Source organism: Mastacembelus armatus, chromosome 10, assembly GCF_900324485.2.
Source record: "Mastacembelus armatus chromosome 10, fMasArm1.2, whole genome shotgun sequence".
Lineage (NCBI taxonomy): Eukaryota > Metazoa > Chordata > Actinopteri > Synbranchiformes > Mastacembelidae > Mastacembelus > Mastacembelus armatus.
In genome coordinates this window covers 18,295,990-18,315,832 of record NC_046642.1, presented here as the reverse complement: position 1 = coordinate 18,315,832, position 19,843 = coordinate 18,295,990, and the positions used below count along the sequence as shown (strand labels likewise).

The 19,843-nt window shown below is 40.8% G+C and overlaps 1 protein-coding gene across 4 annotated transcripts in view; it reads left to right on the top strand.

Moving 5' to 3' along the window:
• The first annotated feature begins 1,513 nt into the window (after positions 1-1,513).
• The window catches only part of arhgef9b (Cdc42 guanine nucleotide exchange factor (GEF) 9b), a 42,350-nt gene continuing 24,020 nt past the window's right edge, over positions 1,514-19,843 (top strand). For 3 of the 4 annotated variants that reach the window (XM_026329944.2, XM_026329943.2, XM_026329945.1), the window contains exons 1-5: positions 1,514-1,818; positions 3,285-4,948; positions 6,060-6,398; positions 7,147-7,273; positions 7,357-7,463. In XM_026329944.2, coding sequence (XP_026185729.1) covers positions 3,353-4,948; positions 6,060-6,398; positions 7,147-7,273; positions 7,357-7,463 — 2,169 coding nt within the window. In that variant the 5' untranslated portion in view covers positions 1,514-1,818; positions 3,285-3,352. The remainder of the gene's footprint in view (positions 1,819-3,284; positions 4,949-6,059; positions 6,399-7,146; positions 7,274-7,356; positions 7,464-19,843) is intronic. The other variant, XM_026329946.2, reaches the window with a different exon arrangement.

The window sequence follows — 19,843 nt, the reverse complement described above, 5'->3', positions numbered from 1 at the left end:
CAGCGAATGTTTGTCTTTAGTAATCTCCACCAAACCCACCAGTGGGGACTGTGTCATAGGAAGAGGAGGAAGAGGTCGATTGTTCTGAAAACGAGAAGCTAATGACATCATTTCAAAGAGCTCTGTACCCTGTCGCTGTAATGTACCCTGCTCGCCAAATGTCAACAAAAACTTATCAATTCAGACACAGGCCCAGCTGGTTGAGGGTCTATAAATCTCTTATCTGTCTCCCTTCATTTATCGCTCTTTCTTTTTTTCTCTCATGCTTTCTGTCACTCACACAAAATGCTGTTTGGATGAATTTATTTTCTGACGATAGGAGGGTTGTTTTGTCTGTATAAGGCCAGCTTTGAGCTAAAACATTTGGCCTATTTGAGCCAGGATGTCTTTTGTGACGGGAGGGGACAGCAGGAAGACTGCTTGGGGTTCGGAGGAAGTTAATGAGTAAGGGGGGGTGGAAGTGAAGGAGAGTAACAAAGAGCAAGTCAACACATAACTATGAGGAAAAACAAGAAACAAGAAGTTTTAAAATCCAGTTCTGTACATGAAGCCACATACAGAAAATGCTCCGTCAGGTCATTTGGACATGAGGTTGCTGTAATTCACAATGACGGTTGCGCATTAGTTACAGGGGAAGTGTATCATGTAAATCATCATGTTGCTACTACTACTACTACTATACCCTCAGGGTTTTCAAGCCACTCCAGAGAACAGGGCCAGGGAGAGGAGAGCAGGTCCACAGGCAAGCAAGGGAAGCATGGACACATAGAGATATTTACATACAGTCAGACAGACTTCCTGGCATTGTCAGGCTGAGAGCGTTGATGTCAGATCCACTCCTTCCTGTGCAGAAGGGAGAATGCTATGCGATGACAATGGGTCCAAAACAGGACAAAGAGGAAATGTTTAAATTTAGGCCCCTTCTTCCACCGTCTCCTCTTTCACGGTTATGGAGCTCTGGAGCTGTTTAGTTTTTGCGAATTCCTCCAGTCCCCCCTCCCTTGAGCTCCCTCTCCCCATTGTGTCATTTCAATAGAAGGATTTTCACATTCAACGCAAATCCCAAAGGAGGATCAGCTAGTGAGACCAGAGTTCAGTCAATCACTTGTTTTCTCTGATGTTACTTTAGAAATTATAAGTGCTTCCTCATAAATCCAACAAACAAATAGGGTACAAAAAGAAGTGTTCATTATAAAGATATGCTATAATGCCTATGGAACAGTTGAGGATTTTAATGAACTTGAGGATATAAATGGGATTTAAAACAGTAAACTTCACAAGGTTAATGTAATGTAAACTATATAGCTAGCTATGGAAAGCCAAACCTAGCCCTAAACTAGCTATTTCTAACATTGTATTGAATGTTTACATTGAATTAGTGATTCAATCATTGAGTGTATGTTAGTGTCCTTTTAGTGTGTGTGTGTGTGGTGAGTGTGTGTGTGTGTGTGAGCGCGTGTGCGTGTGCGTGTGCGTGTGAGTTGCTCTGTCTCAGTGAGAGCTTTATCACAAATCAGAGTCTCGGCGTCTGCAGGAGCTTACAGGGCAAGAGTTCACCGGTCTGTAACTAACTCGGGGAGTTTCTCTCAGTTTGATGATAGCTGGGCGAGTTTAGAGGCAAAACCGCATGTGACCTACAGAGGAGTCGCTGTCCGCAACGGAACTCCAGCCTTACTCATGGACATAAGTTAAGCCCGTAAAGTAACTACACAGGATACGTTTAGCCAGTGGTAAAGGCGGTGTTTTTATTGACTGCAGGGACAGCGGCGGCGGCGGCGGCGATGGCCGTCTAAACGGGAGGCAAAGTGTTTACTGGAGGTGAGTGGACAGCTTTAACAACCAACTTTAAATGCTAAGGGGAGAAACAGGTTATTTTCGAGGGTATAACTTAACTTGATAAGGCACTTTCTGAAGTGACTGAGTGTCCAAGTGTAACTACGGACGGCCAATTCGGCTTCTATTGTCATTCTGAAGAAGCGCTAAGTAACTACACACTAAGTTAAAAACTATTTCACAAATATTCAAGATCATCACGACACCGAGTCCGGTGTCGGCAACCTGCCGCAACGTTAACGCGAATGTCATTTTTAACTGACGCCATATTTTCTGTAAAAAAAAAACAAAAACAAAACAAAAAACAAAAAACGCACAGGTTTGAGACGCCCAGCCCAGTTTACCCTAAAGTTAGTCACCGGTCGCTGTTAGCTAGCTAGTTAATGTAACTTTGTGACTGTCGTTTACTGGAACAGCTCAGTCTAGGTCATAGACGACAAACACACAAAAATAACTTGCTTGTGTGTATTTTTTATTATTTTAGACCAATTATGAGATTATAACCTGCAAGCAGGCTTTATACCAGGTTAAAACTAACGCTATATTAATTTAGTCGGAATAGATGGAACTAATAGCCAAGTAACGTCAAGGAGTCGTGCCGGTTTACATTTAACGCCGACTTACGGGCTAAAATTGGCCCCAGTAACACCAGTTAATGTAACGTTAAGCCTGTTGTATGCGATTGGGGGCTGCCCCTCTAATCGGGCGCTTTTGAAATGATTTAAGTACTTTATTTTAAAAGTAGTCTTAAGCAGCTTATCAGTCAAAAGCATGTGAATTAAATTGTGACATTCCACGAAAAGGCCTTCTTAATTGAAACGCGTCTTCAGTGGTGATCTCATGTGCCAACAAAGATGTATGCTGGAGGGCCCGACTACACGAGACGCTTCCATACGTTAAAGTGATAATGTAAGTAATTAACGCGAGGTAGTGTAATACTTTGCCCAGCATTTTCTTCCTCAGATGGAGCTTCTCTGAGCTATACTGATGTCATAGCCGGAGCAGGCCTGAAATAACCAGACATCTCTGTAGTGAGTGTTTCCATGACAACACTGCCTCCTGTTTAAATGGTGGATGGGGCACTGTGTCTCAAATAATTACTTTGGATAATATGGACCAAATATGGGGGCAGGGGATGGTGGGTGATTGTGGCTGTTGACTCATGGTACAAAAGCTCTAGTCTGAAAATTACAAAGAGACCTCCAATGCTCTTCCTGTGTTTTAGTGTTTAAGTATCACTAACTACATATTTATTATCCTTGAACATTTAATTGCCAGTGTAGATTCAATACATTGCACCAACCAGTGAGAATATGTAACACGTTTTGCATTTATGGAACGCATCTACAGGCATTCAGAGTAAGTGCAGATAGAATAAGTATGATATAAGATGACAAGGCAGTCAGTTTAATGTCAAACTCCTGAATAAAAATGTGGTTTTGTTCCTTTAGGTGTTGGAGAGAGGCCCAAGACATGATGTCCATTGGAGCTGATAGCTGACACTGTAGAATGAGAGAGGATGGAACAGACAGACAACCCTGCCCCTGAGAGCAACAACCCTAATGGGTTTGTCAACCGAGTGTTTAATGTTTCTCTGGATGTGGAGAATGAGACCAGCAGTGTTTATATTCAGGAGAGTGGGCCAGCGCCTGCAGAGGGGCAGGGAGAGACCCAGGCTGCCTCTCCTCAGACCCATGTCAAGGACAGACAGGAGGTCAACCGGAGGCCTCGTGCCACAGGGGGCATCTGGAAGATCTTGAACCGTAAGAAAGCTGTCTCAGAGCTGGAGCGCAGACCCCACTCCATGATCCTGCCTGGAGAGGCTTCCATCCCTAAACTCTCATTTGCTGACAAAGTACGCTCCTTTAAGAAGCTTAAATCCCCCTCTGTGTTCAGAGGGAAGACAGGGAAATTGTCCACTGCAAAAGTCAGCAGCTCCTTTGTGGATGAGGAATCTTTCTGCCATGACATCGGCACTCCTCAACAGTCCAGCAGAGCCTCACTTAAGCATCGTGGCAAGAGGCACTCGTATGCTGGTCATACAGCAGAATTTGACTGCTCATTTGAAGACATTGACCTCTCTGCTCCCATTGATGGCCCTCAGTCCACTGCTATGGGAGAGACTGTGACTCAGAATGGTTGTAAACCATCTGAAAGAGTTTCTTATACCAAAAGAAACCACAACAATTCAACCAACTGTAACAAAATAGCTGCAATGTGTGAAGAGCCGAACATTAAAGGTAGCCTGAGTGCTCACCTGGGTAGAGGAAGGAGGCACAAAGATGTGTGGAGTTACCTGAGGAGGATTTCCCTTTTGGGGAAGGCCAGTCCTGTATACTCAGAGAGGAGCTTTGACTCTGAGCTTCACTCTCTGGACAAAACCATGGACTCAGACTATGGCTCTGTAGACCTTGAGAGTGTCAGAGACTTTCAACCTCCACCCCCAAAGCAGTCTGACACCAAGGGGCACTTTGGTGGTCTGTTTAAGTTTTTTAACAGTGTAGCAGAGACAGCCAGAAAATGGCGAACATCACGTTCTTTTTCTCCTCCGGAGGAAGAGAGGACTCCGATGAGTTCCCCACGGGTCCCACAGCGTACAGTGGACAACATTCATAGTGTATCCCTGACACTTCACAGTGAAGGGCTTCCAACATACCTGCCTGCCCCATCATCACCAGTGAACACTAAATCCTCATACGTCAGTACCTTTGACAGTGAGGCTCTAGCACCTGTGACAGGTGGACTGTCCCCTAAGGTGGTCCTGAAAGCCTTTAGGGCATGCCCAGGATCTCAAGCTGTCAATGGCCTCCAGAGTTGTGAGATTACAGACAAACGTATAGACAGAGATATAAACCAGGGACCCACAGCCAAAGTAGGGAACCATATCCCCCACTCAGATCCAAACACAGAGACTAAAAAAGAAGCTGAGGATACAATGAATTGTCTTTGTCAAGAGGAAAATGTGGATGGACAGACAGGAAATGAGCAGGATACCAGGGATACTCCATCTGACTCCCTGCAGATAGAGGAAGTGAATGTCCAATCACAACAAGGTGATAAAGAGAGCACAACCAATAGTGAACCTGCATCAGATTCCACTGAGGAAATATTTAAGGTAAGTGCCTTTAAACAAAAAATTACCTGTCAGGAATTACCAGCCCCTAATTTCAATAAATGCATTTGTCAAAAAAGTCAGTAATTCCCCCAGATAAACTACTACTGTGTTTCTTTTAAAGTGAATAGCATTCTTATGTAAAATGTGTCTCATATTTATGCCATAACCACATTCCATTGCAGGCTTTTTCTACATCATTAACACTGCCAGCAGCATGCATCATATAATTACGGCATAAATGCTTAAAACATAATTTATGTATCTGTTTTAACTACGGTCATTCTGTTGCATTGTAAAATCATTAACAACAAACTTGAGTACAAATAATTCCAGAGCTATTATTCGTTTCCTCATGATACAGTCCTAGGTGTGGTTCATTAACTGTCAGGGAGAAACAAAAACATTCATGTCAAAAGCCTGTGAGGACATGAATCTGGCATCTACTGTACAGTTGTCCTTTTGCCCCATCTGTTGGAGAGAAAAGGATATGGTCAGTAATCAAAACCACACTGCAGTAGTTTGTCCCTTCCTGCTTAATCAGCCATGTGTAGCATGCAAAGGAAACCCTATTTCCCATCAAGTTGCCTGTGTTTTACTACAGTGTCCCTACAGCTCTGTGACGTCTGCACTTCATGATGACACCCTTCCCTTCTCATTCCAGTGTAGGCATTAGTCATCTCCCTTCTAGTCACACCAGCAAGTCAGGACATGTTAACTCAAGCTCCTAATGACAAAATGAGATATGACATCTCAAAATGCAGCATACTTTCATAGGGGTTTATTATGCAAGGCCAAGTGCTGTGGGAATCCATGTTTTGGGAGGTGATCATGTGCCTTTCTTCTGTAACCTAGGAGAAGTGATAACACCATGAAATTCATCCTTCATAATTAGCAACTGTTTACAAACAAAATCCACCTGCCTATTGTGTTGCTAGCTGATGATGCATTGCACTTACAAACAAGAGCTGATGGATAGTTGAATCTTTTGAAGTGAAATATATGGTATATTTTTGTTGAACCAGGAGAAAAAATCCTCTCAATTCCTTAGACAAGAAATGCATTGTTGCACCTTTATCGAGGCCAAACTGCTGAGTATCTGTGCCAATCACAGCTGTGTGAGCAGATTGCCAGCCAGACAGGCTGTGGCGTAAGACAGCCGGGCCCAGCAGTGTCCCACTCTAGCACAGAGAAGACCTCTGTACCTCACAAACCCCTGCGTCCCCGTCCTCGCCCGGCATCAGCTGTCCTGGACCCATGGAGGCCCAACGCAGACCGAGATCTTTACAGCCATTATAGTGAAGTTGGCTCACTGTGCCGGCGGAGACGCATGCCGGCTCCCACCCTGCAGCACTCTCCAGGGCAGAGACGGAGGGCTACACGCACCAGGCCCTGCTCTGTCATAGAGAGCAGTGTTACTAGGGCGATGCAGTCCACGGAGCTGCACCACAGAGTAAGATGGCAACAAACACAGGCATTCATGCATAATTTCACTGAAAGTAAATACACACACAATGATGTAAAAATGAAAAATAAAATGGCCCGTATATATCCAGTTGAATGTATGCATAGACAGCACGAGGGCAGAGTCTTACTATTACTCTTCATCACCTCACTGTTAAATATAGCCTAAACACATAATGAATCAAACACACCACAGATGTTGAAGGGCAGCCCAGTACTAACCCAGTATTTATAAACACTCACTGCTAGCTGCAACAATGCATGCATGCTCTGCCCCATTTATAAAGGCCTATATTTCGGGACGCTGTATTTCCCTCAAGTCACCTCTTCTTCTGCCTATTTTTTTCTCTTTAACTCTTTCTTTCTTTCTTTTTTTTCTCTCCCTCACTCTCAGTCATTTTCTGTGGCCAATTTTCTGCCTCATCGCTCCCATAAGCTCTACCTCTCATTGTCCTAACTCAAGTCAGTTCATTTTAACCTGAGAGACTGCCTGGTTCAGCATGATGTATAGTCTCTCGTGGCTTGCTGCAGGGCATTCACACCGACCAGTGCACCAGAATAGACTTGATGGATGTGAAATACTTAATTCACTGCAAAAAGGGGACAAGACAGTAAGGAAGGATTTTTTTAAATATGAAGGGCAGTGGAGTGTGTGCATTCAACCTTGGGAGTGTGCGTGTGTGCAACAAAGTAACTCTGGAATATAGCAGAGACCCTAACCGCTCAGTACCCTCTAGGCTTTGTCACGACCCCCGGGTGTGTCACCGTTAGAGCCCCCACTTAGGGCATCTCTTCAACGTTGCCGCTCCCTGCCTCTGCCCCCCAGCACTCTCACTGCACTGGCACTGCTCCTGCCTCAGTCAGGTAAAATTGCATATTTTTATCGTACATATATACACACTGGTGATTGATGTGTTTGTTAAATCAATCATCTGTTTGCCTGTCAGACATAGGCCAGTCATCATCGTCTGTGCGTCTGCGGTCTGGAGACTCTGGCAGCTGCAGGAGGAGGAGGCTGTTGAGACCCGGTTCAGAACCACTTCAGGTCAACATAGTGAGTCGCAGTCACCCCCCACATAGACCCACTCACACACACACACACACACACACACACACACACACACACAAATACTGATTGATTTAGTCATTGCTTTTACTCTACTTTGTCAGGCTTTCAGGGCTTTTAGACCAATTTTTAAAAGTTCTGTATATACAGATTCAATAAATACAGACATGCCTATACACACACATACATGTACATACTGTACATGTGACACTGAGTTTATTTGCCTGAGTAATATATGAGTTAATGTGAGATAGTAGACATATAATTAAGTAGGAGTATAGCTGATAAAAAGCCTCTTACTGTAATTTATAATATGAAGATGACAGAGCAGAGGAGTGGTCAGTCTTTTATCAGATAATGAAGGAACTGATCTGTGAAGATGGTGGCCATGTGGATTAATGTCATCCATTACTCTTAGGCTATTACTCATCAGGAACATTTCACATATTTTTTTAATCCGACCAGAACACACACGGGTAGACTGAAATGCATAAAGAGGAATGACATTAAATTTTTCCTATATACCTGGTGTGCAGGAATCTGTGAGAAGGGTAACATGTTTTTGTCAGTTGATGGAGTTATACTACTCTGAAAGTGAAACTTGGCATTTCAGAATCGGTTCTTTGATGTGCAGGTAGCCTCAGGGATCCAAGTGGAACTCGATGCAGTGTTTCCTGTCAAAGTTTCTGGGACTGTTTTCAACAAAGAAGCAGATTCCTACTAAAACCATAAAGGATTAGATAAGCAGTATAGTTTATCAATGAATATGCACAGTATTGTAAAGATATGTGGCTAGAGCTCATGTTGTTTAGAACAGACTCAAATTCAAACTATTCAACAAGGAATCAGTGAGGATTTTCCACAGCATTTGAAGTACAATAAATTGTTTCACACCACACAACATCATGACAGAGATTCGCTCCACACAGACACAGGGCTTTCGGGCCTGGCACATACTTGCATTGACATTTAGTAAACAGTGTCTTTGAGGAGGTGATGCTACTGCATTTAGGCTCTGATTATAACTTTTTCTTACTGGTCTAAATAGTGTTTGTGAGCCACTACACGTTGTTGCCATGACACTCGCTGGCTCCTGTTCATCTTCATGCTTCTATCTTTAGGCAGCCTTTTTAAGTGTGAGCTAAATAGAGAAAGTGTGTGGGTGAGAAAGAGAAAAGGGGTGGGAGAGAAACAGCGAGGGGAAGAGTGAAGCTCCCTTTGTATGTGCACTTTGTGTGTCGTGGCCCTTCCCTGGGGTAGGGAACATGGACACATAACACTGGAAATGTCTTGTGTATGTGTTTGAATGGTGAGGGAAGTTCATTTGTAGCCAGCTCAGTGCTGACATTTATGACTGCTTCTTGAGCAAGGAGGTAGCATATATGTACACACACTGTGTATGCACAGTATGACATAACATGGTGCAGCTGTAGTGCAGTCATGTGGATAGATGATGCTTCATCATAAAAAGTGTGCGTTGCTGTCTTATTTCCGGTAAGTCATGCACTGTTTATTTGGTGTGGATCTCTTGTCGTGGTCAGATCTGTGTGTGATACAGTGGTGTGTATGTTACAGTCTTCCGGTTAGGATGTCTACTGGAGAGGCTGCAGGCAGAGGGAAAGCATTCTCACTGCAGTGGATTAACGGCTAATGCTGACGCCTCTCCTTTTCATTTAAATGGATCTCTCCCCAAGTCTCTCCTCTCCTCTCCTCTCCTCTCCTCTCCTCTCCTCTCCTCTCCTCTCCTCTCCTCTCCTCTCCTCTCCTCTCCTCTCCTCCTCTCCCATCTCCTCCCTTGCTCTCCTCTCCTCTCTCCTCTAACAAACACTAAAAGAAATATCACTCTTTCTTTATTCTTATACAGATAAGAGGACAGTTGTCTGTGTTACTAATGCTGTGCCCGAAGCTGTGCTGTCATCTTGTCAGAATGGGGCACTGTCTTATTAAAGACTTCACGCAGATTAAGAGTTTCATCTGAAATTTTATATGATTAAGTTTGAGCCAACCTGGGCCTGTCTGTTCATAATCATGTTATGCAATGCTATGTATTTTTTATGAATGCATGAGTCAGCAGGCAGTGGCTAGTTAAGCAAATAGTAGGGCAATGATGAGAAAGGACAGTGTTTTGTTAAATGACTTAATGTGTACACTCTTTAATACACATGGGAAGCACCCAATAGTCATATGTTAATTTAACCACAGTGATTCTGTCTGTATCTTCCTCTTTGGCCTCAGGCCCTAGGCCTGCCTCACCTTCATTACACACACTTCCCATGTGCTTCTGAAGTATTCAGAATTCATTGGTCAGGATGATGAGTCATTGCATTGACAAGTTCATTATTTGGTGAGGAATGAAAAGCACTGGCTAGTGATGTCTTTGTCAAAGACACTCTGAGTGTGTAGCATTTGTTTCACCAATGGGTTTTATTTTAGAGCTTTGTGAGTGAAACCAGGTATTCCTCAAAATAACTGCATGTATCTACAGTTCACCTTTCGAGCCACAGGTGACCTAGAATCCTTTATCATTATTCAGTGTATGTTGTTCCTAAGCCAAGGTACAGGCATGTGTCCACTGTGCCTTACTGCAGCCACCAAACTAAGGCTGTTTTGGGATCTTATAAATAGTAGTGCTGCTAACTGAATCTGAGCAGGTGGTTGTGTCAGAGCCTCTCTAGGCTGTGTCTTCCAAAGAATTGGTTTATGCTTGAGTGTTGTTATTGTTGTTATATGCACAGACATTTGACTCCTTGCGTAGTTGGTGAGTGTTTTTGTTGTGGAGAGAGACCAAGAAGCTCAGGGCCTTTTTTCTTATATAAAACCTGAGAGGGTTTCCTTTTCTCCCTTTCCACTTTTATTTCAGATGGCTGCTTGTTCCTGGGGACTAGGGGACTGGAGGAGCAGTACTGTGTGTTAATTCTCTGACTCACTGGTGTATCCTGTTTTACAGTACCTCTGTATTATAAGCTGTATTTTGTCAGATCATGCATGTCTGTGCATGTACAGATTTGTTTTTGTGCTTGCTTGGAGCACATTCTGGGTTATACTTTATCAGGGCCATCATCTGTCACTATATTATGTTGCTGCCACTGTACGGCCAAAGGGAAATATTGGTGGATGGTTTTCACAATGTCACAACATGCACTGATTTCTGTTATGAGACTACGTAGGGCCTATGGCACTCTTGTGCCTGTTACCCAGCATCAGTGGTATCATTTGTGATACACTGGTGATTTCAAACACAGACACCAACTTTCAGCTCTCGTGTAATACACAATTTATTTTTATGGACGTTTGACAGGTTTATATTAGTATAAACAGTTTTTCTGGTCTTAAGTCAATACAGAAGAATGTCACCTTGTGGTAAGTAATCTGATCCTTTATTATCTGACAGCACCATCTTAAAGCAGAAACCCCACAGGCTCAAAAGTGTTTCTCTTTTTTCATCTTGAACTTTTCACCTAACAACAGTAATAGCCTAGATTTGTTTATTTCCATATCACATGACAATCTCATTACTCATTACTTTCTGCAGTACGTTGCATTTTACAGTGTGTTTGGACTGTTTATTTATTTGCAAATTGGTGATCTGAGTACAAATGAAGAAACTTACAAATTCAGCTGTGAAAGTTGGAATTTTACTGACATTTGCTGAGCACAAAATACTTTACATTTTGGAGACTGCATCAGATCTCTCAATTGCCACCCCAAGGACATAACCTTCCACACTGGATATCCAGTAGCCTAATTGGCAGACCGCCATTGAATTTTGAATAGTCTAATTTAATATCCTATGTAGCACTAGTTCATAAAATGCAAAAATCCATATTTTTTAAACCTACACACATTGAAAATGAATGCTCTCTAATGCATAATGTGGCCCTTGCTGTGTAGTTTTATATTCATGGTCATCTCTCACAGCCAACTAAAAAAGAATTCCTACAAATGTAACCAACTATGACACCGGAGTCTAAAAACAAAGGCAACAAAGCGAGTGTATTATCACTCATCTATTACGCAGGTAGATAACTCAGGCCTGATTGTGGCTTGTCATTTCTTTGCTTTGTCAACACAGAGCCTGATTTACCCTTGCTGTTGTCAAGGGGGGAATGTGCATTTTGCTTAAATTGTCTTTTTTAAAACCGACACAAGCCACCTTAAGGGGAAATTTCCTACAAATAATGTAAAATAATTCATTATTTTTATTCCCCTTATTGTCTGCTGTGCAAAGGTGTTTTTGAGAAAAAGAACACCTTGACATTTTTATGAGCTCAGAAAGAATCTTTTACTGACAAAGACCCATCAAATGGGTAACAAGTAATTATGTTTTTTTAGAAATAAGAGCAATATTAGAACTCAGTGCTGTGCATTTTATTTTTGTAAATTTCGAGACAACTGCAATAATCTAAATATACGTTAACTTGAATAACTGAATAACGTTAACTGAATAAAATACATAGCTCCAGTCCTGGTGACTTTGTCCATGTCCTTAAATAATGAGACAGAAGCTTACTGCCTGTACAGTGTTCTGCTAGTTAGGATGTATCCTGCAGGCCTCTGTGAAAGATGGGCTGGATTTTTCTGGCAGCTGCCACTTCTTGTGTACATTATTTAGCTTAACTTTCTGCCTCTGACCTCCCTGGCTCCCTGCTACACCACATGCAGCGTCAGAGAAAGCCCTCCATCTCACACACACGTATTATGCAACCACCTTGCTCCTTGTACTTCTTCCTCATTCCCCCTCTTCATCTGCCCTGCTTTCTTCCTGACCTAAGAGTTCATCATTCCTCCCTCCTTCATTTCCATCTCTGTTTCCCCCTCTCCTCAGATCAAGTTGTCTCTCCTTCACTGTTTTTTCTTCACTCCCTCACCTCAACCGTCCATTCACCCCCCCCCCCCCCCCCATCATTCCTCCCAGCAGGCATGTGAAAACACCTGCTTCCTTTAGCCTGTTGTGTGTGTGTGTGTTTCAGTGTTTATGAGTATGGGGGCATGCAATGGTCTATGGCTATTTTAGATGGCAAGCTTGTTAGTGAATGTTTTACAGGACAGCAGTATATCAGGTGGAGTGTAGGAAGACAATCGTGGGAGGAATTAACCTATCAACAAGAAGTAAGGTGCAGAGAATGCCCAACAATCCTGCACCCAAATATCATTTCACTGCAGAGTTTTGCATTTTAGTCTACTGCTCTGCTTTTGAACTCTCGTGGCATTAAAGCAGTGAGAATTTAAATTCATTTTAGTTCAGAGAACTGGTAGAGCTGTAGATTTTCTAACATATGCCCCCTTAGAGTTACACATCTAAAGTGGCTTTAAAAAGTATGAGCTTCACTTTTTTCATGTTATTGTGTTATAGATTTACTTTTAAAATGATAAAAAAATTCCATATTTGCCTATAAGTCAACATCAGAAACAAGTATTACAGTTTGCCAAATGAGATTGAAAACACTCTGATAGGTCTGATGAGGCTGTGGGCTGGCTAATACCATTCCTATTTTGAAGTATGCTGGTGGCAGCGTCATACTGTGGAGTGGCAGGGACAACGAGACTAGTCAGAATTAAAGGAAGAGTAAATGTACCCAAAAACAGAGAAGAAAACTTCCTGTACAGTGCAAAGGATCTGACACTGGGGTTCATCTTTATATAGCCAAAACAATGCTGCAGTGGCTTCAGGACAAGTCTCTGAATTTACTTGAGTGAATCGAGAGGTTCTTCCCGGAAGAATGGTATAAACTGCTGAATTAAAAACGTTATATTACAGAGACTTACCCAAAAAGAGTTTGCTAAATTAAATATCTGGCTACTCTCATGAGTGAGGGATTTCAGTTTTTAATTTTTAATATATTTACCAAAAAAAAAAAAAAAAAAACACTTTTTTTTTGTAGATTATTGAGTGTAAATGGATAGGCAAAATTACCATCCTAATTCATAATTAAATCCAAAGTTAATTAATTGAATAGAAAGTGAAGCAGACTTTCGGAACTCACTCTAATATTATGGGTAAGATGGGTGATTAGATTGGGTGAGTAAGCTCATCAGCGCCAAGCAACCTTTCAGATATTTTGACAAACCTCACCAGAAATAAAAATCTAAACAAATATTCTCTGTACCCACAGAGCCATAGTATGAATATCTAACAAACGTTGCATGCAAGTATAACAGCAAAATATCTCAGGCAGGATGGAAACGTTCTATTGCTCTTACCTCCCGGTGCTTTGGGCCTCAGGTGGCTGACAGTGCTCTAATGAATGGTGACACTAGCGAGCACACACGGTACACTTATAACCAGCTCAGTAGATTTACAGTAGAGCACTTCTGACTGAGGCAACTAGCAAAATCCTACCATAGGCCCTTTGGTTTTTCCCACACCCCACAGCAGGGCTCTTAAATGATCAATTTGAGAGCTTTAAGAACACACTGGCACCAACGTTGAACAGAAACAAAAACACATATAACATGTGTTCACTGTATTTTCAGGTGTTCCTTAATGCATACTTTTTGTTGCACTTTCTGAGGATCTAGTGTTGTCTTTAGGGAACAGATGAACTTGTTATAGTGTCTTTTAACAGAGACACTGTTAAAACTCACTCAGTAGGAAACTTTTCAGAAATTTCAGACCTATTCCACCCTCAATCGCATTCATGTCCGTAGAGTAAATATGAAGCTACAACCATCTGCCAGTTAGCTTAGCACAAAGACTGCAAATAGGGAAACAGAATGCAACCAAAATTCACCTACTAGCCCACTAAAGCTCTTTAATTAACATGTTAATGCCTAAGTGCAGTGACTTGAATTTTAGTCTTGAGTCGTAGCATCACGGTGTGATCGCCAGGTAACAAGTGCAGACTCCCAGATGGTCCAGCATCTGTCCAGCAAAGAAACGGTCAAACAAATGAGAACTTAATGTCAGCAGGAAATCAAATAAGCATATTACCCAAAATGTCACACTAATTTTTTCATTTTTATCATGGCCACTGATGAGAAATATCAAGTATGAGCTGTAAGCAAACACTGACAGATCCCCCCCAGAGACTCCAATATAATTTAGGTTTTTAATGCATGTATTGTTGGGGGTATTGAGCTGGAGTTGTCTGTGTGTAATTGACCAATTTTGTCTCCTCTGCAAGCGTGTCTTAAAAAGTCTGTTTATTAATATTTATATTGTGTTATGCCTTTGATTTTCTAAACCCTAAATTCCAGCAATATTTATACAAATACTTCTCTCCTCATTTTCCCAGCTAGAACTGCACAATGTTATGCAGTCTCACGAGAGACTGGCTATGTCATGATTGAGTAGAACTATTTCTTCAGAAGCCGTTTGTTTGATCTGAACAGATTGTTGTTATATCACTTGTCATTTTTTAATCCTGATTTCTCCACCCCAGTCTCATCTTACTTACTCTATTTTGTAAAGTGCTTTGACCCACTGACTTGTCTTAGTGCAAACACCCAAACTGAGCTGAACGAATAAACAGCTGATGGCTGAACAATAGTGACAAAACTGTGTTCAGGAAAAGTCCAGCGATTTATTTTTAGGGAGCTTTGTGGCTGGAAGGCCTGGGAGGAAGCAGGAAGTCAGTGTGGTTGCCATAGGGATGGGAGGGGAACAAAAGAATTGGAGCAGACTGGAGAGGAAATGGGTGTGGTGGGTTTTGCGTCCCATTAGCCAAATACCTACTGACCACAAACATAATTTGCTAGCAGTGAATTTGTAGTCTTATTTAAGGAGAGACTTTTTAAATATGCAGCTCTTTGGCTAAAAGCCAATATAGTAATGACTGATCTTAGAGCAAGAACTGAGCAAGATGACCTCAGACTAGTAAATGAATGTAAAAGGATATGGTCAGTGTTATTTTAAAATAACGAATATGTAGAGCTCAACCAATTCATTTTACTGTTTATCTACTAAATATGGCTGTATAATGAGCAGAATTTTAAAGGAAATTAGAAAAATGTTTAAAAAAAAAATACAGAAAGATATGCTTGATTTGATTTGAAATGAATTCTTGTATTCTTCAGACTGGTGTTAGAATTCATTTAATGTTTTAGAGAAATTGGAACATTTTTTTTTTTACCATCTTTCATTTGAATTTGAAAGGTCACAACATAATTTCTTTTATGAGTGTCAGTGTGACAATATTGGATGGTACCAGGACTACTACTACTAACTGTTATGAGTAGATATTGCCTTGAGACATACATTGGGAATTAATGTTCTGCTGGGATTACACTATATTTCTGGCAGTATTGCTGTTTAGAAAATGAATTAACAGGATACTGAGGTACACTCAAGGTCTGGAGAGAGTCCAGTTTGATGACATTAGAATGGCCTCTGCTATTTGCATATGATCCTGTCCCTTTGGTTTAAGTGGACCATTGTTTTCAGTGTACACTGGGGAGTGAGCAGCTGCTTCTGTGGAAAGGGTTCAGGATTTTTACAAGAGAAGATGAAGGCTGAGATTATGAGAGTTTCTATTGGTTTGCTGCAGCCGATTCTGTTATCAATTTTCAATTAGACCCTGGTGAAAAGGAAAATACATAACTACAAAACATAGGTCACCATTTACCTTTTAATCTCTTGTTGACATTAACCTGCATGCTGTGAGAAGTAACATAAAGCACATAATTACAAATACAAGTACTTATCCTGCGAGGGGCCAGCAAAGACTGACCTCATGGACATGGATGCAATTAGAGCAAGAAATCCTTAATATTGAGAAGCTAGAACTACATGAAGTTATCCATTTTTGCTTGCAAAACTATTAAAATTATAAAAGCTAAAAGCCATTCATTTTTTGTTGATCAGTTTATTGGTTCATCAACTAATCCTGTTAGCTCTAGATGGAATAAAGGCTTCACGGCCTTGACAGGAAAGCATGCATGCTGCAAATTTTCCCTTCATTCGTTTAGTAATTATTTTGATTAATTTCCACTGGGAAAACTGAAGGGTTAGGTGGAAGCTTGCACATTATTTGCTGACATTATTTAAACCATGCCTTAGCTACTGCACTAAAGGGACTACAGTACACAGTGATACGATGATTCTACTTTATATAATAGCCCTTAGAAGATTATGCTTAACATTTTTGTTGCAACTGTATTAGAAATTTATTGACACTATTCTATACTACGATATATAGCTGATAAAGATGGGATGAGATGTGGCTGATGCCATAGTAATTTTAGAGATGATAATCTTATTAGATTGGACTACATTACAGCATATTTGTTTTTGTTTTTTTTTTTCAGTAGATTTAATTGAATTTTGTTGCCTTAGTAATATATTGACATCACTCTAAAGGCCACAATGTGATGGCTGAAAGTGATGTCTAATTTCTAGTGAGTGTTCCCTTGGGCTTATGGTTGATTACAACATCCATCAATAGTAAATCACAGTATCAGAATTGCTTACATTAGTCAGCCCCCAGTTAGGATAATACAGCTCCCTCACAATAATGAGAGTCCTTAACATGATGCATGCATGTACAGTGAGTTTAGGGTCAGTTTTATTTAACGTGAATCAATGCTGGTGGAAGATAATCTGTCGTTTTTAAAAACTCTCCATCGTCTCTGTATATGTATGAGTATATTAGCATTGGTGTCTGTGCAGATTTAGACTTTCAGATGTGACCTTTGTTGTCTAAATGTCAGGGAGATTGGAGTGGGAGCCCACAGAGGTAGGGGCAGGCTTATGTAATCTGCTCACTCCGCGTTTCACAAACACATGCACATACACAAGCGTAATACAGAAGAAAAAAACACTGGTTTGAGGACAGTTGTCATATCTTAACTGTGATGTATCATACAGCTCTCTGCATCTCACTGAAAGCCTGCAGAAAGTGCCCTGGAAATTATTTATGGCTTTAAAAATACTGATATAATGCATTCCTTTAGTGTTACTCTTTTAGACCTATTCCGAGATCTTTTGATCCATCGCAAAGCTCTCAACTGAATGTGAAGACAGAGTGTGGTTTGGAGAGTGGGTGTGTGTGTGTGTGTGTGTGTGTGTGTGTGTGTGTGTGTGTGTGTGAGGGTGTGTGCGTGCGTGTGTGTGTGTGTGTGTGTGTGTGTGTTGGATGGGTAACTCGATGGTGGCTGGTTTGGGAGTGTGGGGACTGAGCTGAACTGATTCTCCTTTATGAATTCATTCATGATCATGTTAAGCTTTTCATAATCTGCCAACAACGGGAGGCACAACACTGCAATAAGTGCAGGTTGGGATGCACTTGTGTAATACAGTATTCATCTTAAATATCACTGTGAACATGAACACCAAAATATAATGGTGTGCCTGCCAATGGCAAACATGTGGATCAGATAGGAAAAGGGTCCATCTTGTTTTGTCACTCACAATACTCAACAACTGTGAACTTTAAAGGGCTGATGCACTGAAAAACTGCTCTGAATACCAAACTTTCACCTACTTTGGGTTTGAAAGCTGGCTCTGAAATGTAGTTTTCTCCTTTGTGAAGGACTGACAACTCTTACATGTTGAAAAAAACAGTCCCATCATCCACAGAGATTTCTCAGAATACTCAGCAGTATCCATTTTGTTGCTATCAATCCATGTGCTTGGTATTTTCCAGACAGTCATATTTTTACTGAAATAACTACTACTGAGCCCAAGCACAAAAAGGTAGCAGCGACTGAAGCCTGGTTACTTGGCCATATATGGGTGTAAATGTGACCGTTAGAACATGTACTGTAAAGCATATACAACTGCAGACACGGCCTGAAAACATTGTACTGACAATGTGATACATTGTTTTCCCTAACATAAATCTGAGTTGCCATTGTAATTGGCACAATTTCAAGCAGACTACAGCCTCTGTCCACTTCACAGTCTGCTACTCCAGGTCCCGCTGATCCCAGGTCCTACAAGAACCCATGTATCCATTTTACAAATTCAGTTCAAGGGAATAATATCTTCATACAGCTCATTTGTGACCTTTAAAATTATATTGGGCTAAAATTATAATGAGGTTTGAATGTGGTTAACACTCAGGACTCATTATTTTATTTTACAATCTTTCTGAGTCGAGGATTCTACATGTAATACCAGACAGCATTTTCTTTGGGCTAGTAAATTAGACTGAAATACTGCTGGGTCAGGTGCTCATATCATGTGCTGTTCCACAATAGATTTGGTTTGCATATACACATCTTTAGTTGAGGGTTTGAAGTTGTGCATGTTTCAGCTTTTAATCAAGATTTTTTGCAGTGTTATTTCATCAACACAAACTACGATGAAAAATATTTGTTGACGAGCTATTTTTTAATGATACAAATCAGACTAAAGCTAAATAAGTATAATTTAATAAGAGCATGAAATGTACATTTTTCATCAACAAAAACATAATGGTAATGTGAAATACAGATGACTGGACAAGAAGGTAATTTATCAAGCGGTGCTGTGGTTGTAGATATACAGTTACATTAAAGTCACTTCCAGTCATTTATTTTTAGCGTTGCTATCAAAAGGAAAAAGTAAATTACAGGACTAATGTTGACAGACCACCATCTTCCTCTCGCTGTTCACTAAAGAAATGCCACTGTATTATTTTTAGCCAGCAATGTGGCTTTTCTTATCAAGCTAAACTTTTTAGTCCAAGTATGAATGAATCCAGCTTCAGTTGAGCAAAGGGACATGGACACAGTATTTCAATTAATAAACAGCCTTTTCCACAATGCCTGCAACCATGACGACTCTACACAACAAAGATGGGGACAGCTGTAGCCTGAAAATGCTATAAATCTTAAAATTGCAGGGTAGAAATGATGAAAGGTAGATTAAAATGTTTTTAGGTTTTGTTGACTTTAAGTAGGCAAAAACAAACAAAAATCCAGACTAAAATATAACTAAAACACATACATTCTAACAAGATTAAGACTAAAATTAAGTTCATGTGCTAATATTAACATTGCATTTTTGTGTCTTAAGTTATTTAGAGTAAATTAGCTGAGCTCTCTGCTGTAGTTGAGATTATTTTCTGACACAGTTACACACCTGCACATCTGGAGGTTGTTTGTGCAACCACAGCCATTAATATGGGACTTTGAGCATATCCGCTAGTGCAAGTTGCGGTTAAACATGTTGCTCAAGGGCACCTTAATTGTGGTTAATTAGGTTGGTTGTGTGCAACACCAGAAAATGATCTCTTACAGGTCTATCTGCCAACACATTTCCTTTCCTTCATTTAAGGTTGCGTAATGGAAAATGTAGGCCTATCCGTGAGTCGTACTAGGGATGAAATGGGAATATCTGCTATTATTATTGCAGCCATTCTCTTATAATCATCTGTATACTAAATTGGAGGGTTCGTTAAATAAAAAAGGCCCCGTAATTAAATGTAACAATTAGTCGAAAGTGA